Source organism: Orycteropus afer, unplaced genomic scaffold, assembly GCF_000298275.1.
Source record: "Orycteropus afer afer isolate SDZICR_OR568_19922 unplaced genomic scaffold, OryAfe1.0 scaffold00030, whole genome shotgun sequence".
Classification (NCBI taxonomy): Eukaryota; Metazoa; Chordata; class Mammalia; order Tubulidentata; family Orycteropodidae; genus Orycteropus; species Orycteropus afer.
Window position 1 is genome coordinate 3,811,905 of NW_006921617.1, and position 5,190 is coordinate 3,817,094.

At 39.1% G+C, this 5,190-nt stretch overlaps 1 protein-coding gene across 1 annotated transcript in view; it reads left to right on the plus strand.

Moving 5' to 3' along the window:
- Positions 1-5,190, plus strand: part of CHST9 (carbohydrate sulfotransferase 9) — a 407,635-nt gene that overhangs the window by 140,258 nt on the left and 262,187 nt on the right. Inside the window, exon 2 of the mRNA XM_007935562.2 lies at positions 1,894-1,932. Within this exon, the coding sequence (XP_007933753.1) occupies positions 1,894-1,932 (39 nt within the window). The remainder of the gene's footprint in view (positions 1-1,893; positions 1,933-5,190) is intronic.

Here is a 5,190-nt window from a genome sequence, read left to right on the forward strand (position 1 = left end):
TTGAACCACCAGACTTCTGGTTAGCAGTCAAGTGCTTTTGGCACTATGCTACCAGAGCTCCTTTTAAGTTAGTAGGCAAGTGTAAATCATATGCATCACCCAGGAACTATTTAGCAGAAATATTGATTTGGTCTCTGCTTAAATTATTTCCCTGTCTTGCTCATCTGTACACTGCCACATTTCATCAGCACATAGCCATATCTTCAGCTTCAACTTCCTCCTCACACACCTGTTCTTCAGGTGCTCAAACACTTTTCCTCACTCCCTCTTCACTAAAACTACTCTCTCACAGTCTAGCAACAACCACAGGAAGTCAGCAGCATTTTGTGCTGTTGGTCCCCCATATTTCTTAAAGTTTTATTTGTGTTACATGACCTTGCACTCTATTCACCTCCCCAAATCTCTGCTTTTTTTTTTTTCCTGTCTTTTCATCGTCCTACATCACAAAACAAAAGTAGTGATTTTGTTTCTTGAGTATTATCCTTAGCCCACAGCTCTGCACTCTTTTCCTGTATATTCCCATCCACTCCCTCAGCTTCAGCCATCTTCTGAAGGTGGATATTTCCTGTGTCTGCCACTTCAAGTCTGATCTTTCTCCAGCTCCATGTCCCCAAAGCAGTTTAAACTCAGTGAGTGGAAAACTAAGCTTGTCATACCTGTGTATACCTTCATCACATTTTACCATTGCACTACCATACTCAGTCACCTAAGTAACTATTCATCTTGACCTCTCCTTCTCCTGTGCCCCTCACATTTTGTAAATCTCTGGACTATGTAAAAAATAATCATAATAAAAAAATTATGCCATACCTTGGAATGGGTGGGTGCAGTTAGCAAATGTAGAAGACACATGTTATTTGTGTGAAAAACACAATATCACTTCCCTCACCTCAGTTCCCACTATTACCCGGTCCATTCTGTCATTACATCTTGCCTAATTTCTAGGATAGTCCTCTTCTTACACGGTTACTTTTCCTGACTTATGACATTATGATTGTCTGATTTATTTTTTCCCCATATCTTATGCCTAATAATATGTACTCCATACAGTGTTGTACAGGGTAATTTGCTGATGTTATCATTCTCAGATGTTGATTTACAGATGCTCAATATTATGATTTACTATTAAAAACACTGCTGTATAGCAGGAAATATTATAACTAAAAAAAAATAGAAAGAGGGTATTTGACTTATTTCAGAACCAACTTATGACAGAGTTGTTGGAACAGAATGCTCTTGTAAGTCAGGGACTACCTACTTCTAGTTCCTAAAGCGAGTTCCAAATTTGACTCTTCTTGCTCAAATAATATTGTCCTGCTTAGCCCATCCTATTTCCTTTGCCAAAACTCAGTCCTTCCTGTTTCAAATCCTCCATTTCCCATGTATCCCTCAAAGTCCACATCAAATACCACTTGTTCCAAAACTTATGGACAACTTTCTCCATTCTTATGTAATCTCTTTACTCTCTTGTATCTTTGGCCAGTCCTATCTGTAAGGCACATCTCATTCATGTTGTATTGTTGTCTGTCCTTTCGATCTTCTTGGGTTGGTTCTAAGAAGCTATGGTCTTATTTTATTCAGATGTTTCTCTCCACAGCAATTTCAATGGAGATTTGCACCTTGTAGGGTTATTGTTGAATAAATGGCTCTTACTAACAAGATTTTAAAAACCCAACAGCATTTTAAGGCATACTTATTTATTTTTGACTTTCATAAGTTGGTTTGAGAGGATTTTTCATCCCAGTCAACTGTGTCCAATCATCTCCAGAAGCATGTCAGACATGACTGTAGTAGTGCTAGTGTTTGGGAACTTCTGTAAACTGGGCTTTCGTCTTACTTACAACTTATTCTCACAGCCCCCTGCTGCAACTAATCTGCTGCTTCTCATTTCAGGGAGAGTGGAGAAGAAAAGAGAGCAAAAAGCAACTTCAGGTAAGATTTTGTCCAGCTGTATTTCCTGCTTTCCTTTCCACCTTTCAGAAAAATTGATTTGCAATTTAGTATTCAAAAACTCACATGAAAACATAATACTTTATGGCTCTTGAAGTGATCAATATTGAATTCATTAAAATGAATTACTGCATTTAGCTTTTTCATTTTCACATCTCTCACGACTTTTTCATTCTGTATATTCATTCAAGAGAAAATGAAATGGACTGTTGTTTAATTTTTCGTAGATGCCAATTTAAAGGTAAATCTTACAATCACCAACTGTAAAATGTGGAAGTTGTAAACTCACCACTTTATTTTCCCAAATGTGAATCTCAAATACTTTTCTTAATAGCATTTATGTAATTCATGTTGTTCAGCAGTGTTGACTGCTTAATTGATGAGAATCTTTAGAGTTTGGAGGAATTTTAAGAGTATTTCCATTTCCAAATGCTGTATGTAATCAGAAGTGAATGATGCTTTGTACAATGCCATCACATGTTGTTGTGTGCCATCAAGTCACTGGGTGACTCATAGTGACACAGTAGAACTGCCCTATAGGCTCTGGTAGCATAGTGGCTAAGGCACTTGACTGCTAACCAGAAGGCTGGCGGTTCAAACCCACCAGCCACTCCTCGGAAGGAAGGTTGGGCAACCTACTTCCGTAGTGATACTGCCTCGGAAACCCAAGGAGGGGTCGCTATGAGTCAGGGCTGACTCGACGGCACATAACAACCACAACAACAACAACAATCTTAATGCAAGTAGATTGCCATGTCTTTTCTCCTGCAGAACCAATAGTGGCTTTGAACTGCTGACCTTTTGGTTAGCAACTGAGCTCTTTACCACTGCACCACCAAGGTTCCTTGCCATCACACATAGTAGGGGTTAATATTTACTAGCTAATATAGTAAATATTTTTCTCTTTCCATATATTCATTGCTTGGGTTTTGGCTAAAAAGTCCTAAAGTTAGACAAATTATATTTACCAAGTATATTTCTGCATAAAGGTAGTCTTCAAGCACACAGCGCCCCAAATTTCCATTCATCATAGACAAATCTTATATGGCATATATGCTTATGCCCATCACCCTTCCTAAGTCACCACCAACCCACTATTCCTATTATATTTGAGAGTCACTAATGTGAAGACCACCATTTATCTGTCAGTTTGTTGGACTATGGTGATTGCTTGTTGCTGTGATGCTGGAAGCTATGCCACCAATGTTTCAAATACCAAGAAAGCCACCCATGGTGGACAGTTTCAGCAGAGCTTCCAGATTAAGAAAGACTAGAAAGAAGGACAGAGCCATCCATTTCTGAAAAAAAAAAAATTTACCAACGAGAACCTTATGAATAGCTGTGAAACATTGTTCGTTATGTTATTGCAGAACATGAATAACCATGAAACATTCTGTGATATATAGTGTGATACATAATGCTAGAAGATGATCTCCTCATGTTGGAACACATTCAAAATATGACTGAGAAAGAGTTGCCTTCTCAAAATAGAGTTGATCTTAATAATGTGAATGGAGTAAAGTTTTCTAGACCTTCATTTGCTTATATACATGATTCAAAATGAGAAAAAATAGTTTCAAACATCCATTAATAATCAGAGCATGGAATGTATGATGTACAAATCTGGGAAAATTAGAAGTTTCAAAAATGAAAAGGAAAGCATAAAGATCAACATCCTAGGCATTAGTGAGCTGAAATGAACTGATATTGGCCATTTTGAATCAGATAATCATATGGTCTACCATGGCAAGAGTGACAATTTGAAGAGGAATGGTGTCACATTCATCATCAAAAAAAACACTTCAAAATCTATTCTGAAGTGTAGTGCTGTCAGTGATAGGATAATGTCCATATACCTACAAGAACAATGAGTTAATACTGTTGTTGTTGTTGTTATGTGCCGTCAAGTTGTCCCCGACTCATAGAGACCCCTCCTTGGGTTTCCGAGGCAGTATCACTACGGAAGTAGATTGCCTCATCTTCCTTCTGAGGAGTGGCTGGTGGGTTTGTACCGCCAGCCTTCTGGTTAGCAGTCAAGTGCCTTAGACACTATGCTACCAGAGCTCCCTGAGTTAATACTACTATTATTCAAATGTACACACCACCGCTAAAGCCAAAGATGAAGAAATTGTATATTTTCACCAGTCTGGAATTGACCAAACAGGCAGTCAAGATGTATTGATAATTACTGGTGATTTGGAATGCAAAAGTTGGAAACAAAAAAGCATCTGTGGTTGGAAAATATGGCTTTGGTGATAAAAATGGTGCTGGAGACCACATGATAAAATTTTACAATACCAACGACTTATTCATTGCAAATACCTTTTTTCAACAACATAAATGGGAACTATACCTATGGATATCACCAGACAGGAAACACAAGAATCAAATCAACTGCATCTGTGGAAGGAGGCAATGGAAAAGGTCACTATCATCAATCAGAACAAAGCCAGGAGCTGACTGTGGAACAGACCATCAATCACTCATATGCAAGTTCAAGTTGAAACTCAAGAAAATTAAAACAAATTCATGAAAGCCAAAATATGACCTTGTTTATACCCTACCTAAATTCAGAGACCATCTGAAGATTAGATTTGATGTATTGAACACCAATGACTGAAGACCAGAGAAGTGGAATGGCATTAAGAACCTCATACATGAAGAAAACAAAAGATCTTTGGGGGATGGGGGAGAATAGCAAAGGAGGAAAAGACCAAAATTATTGTCAGAAGAGACTCTGAAACTTGCTCATTAGTGGAGAGCAGCTACAGCAATGGAAGAAATGATGAAATTAAAAAGCTGAACAGAAGGTTTCTGTGATAGTTGGAGCTGTGTGTCAACTTGGCTGGACCCCAGTTCTGTGTGGTTGTTCCCATGATGGGATCAGATGACTGCGTTCTGAGTGGCCAGTTTGTTCAAGGGGAGTTTCCCTAGGGGTGTGGCCTGCTTCCAGGATATCCAGGGCCATCCTTGGAAGAGAGACAGTCTTCTGTGGATCGGGATTCTGTTGCGCTGCCTACAACTCTCCGTGAGTGAGCAGTCCACCATCACCATTCGGCCTGGAGGTCTTGGCTTCATCATTCGTTAGAGTCAACAGCCGGTGTACTGCCTGCCATCCTTGAGCTTCTCAGCCCCTGCGGTTGTGGAAGCTAGGAAAAGCCTCCAACCTGATGTTTGCTCCAAGGACTTTGGACTTGCTGGCTTCTATATGTTTGTGAGCCATTTTCCTAAGATACATTT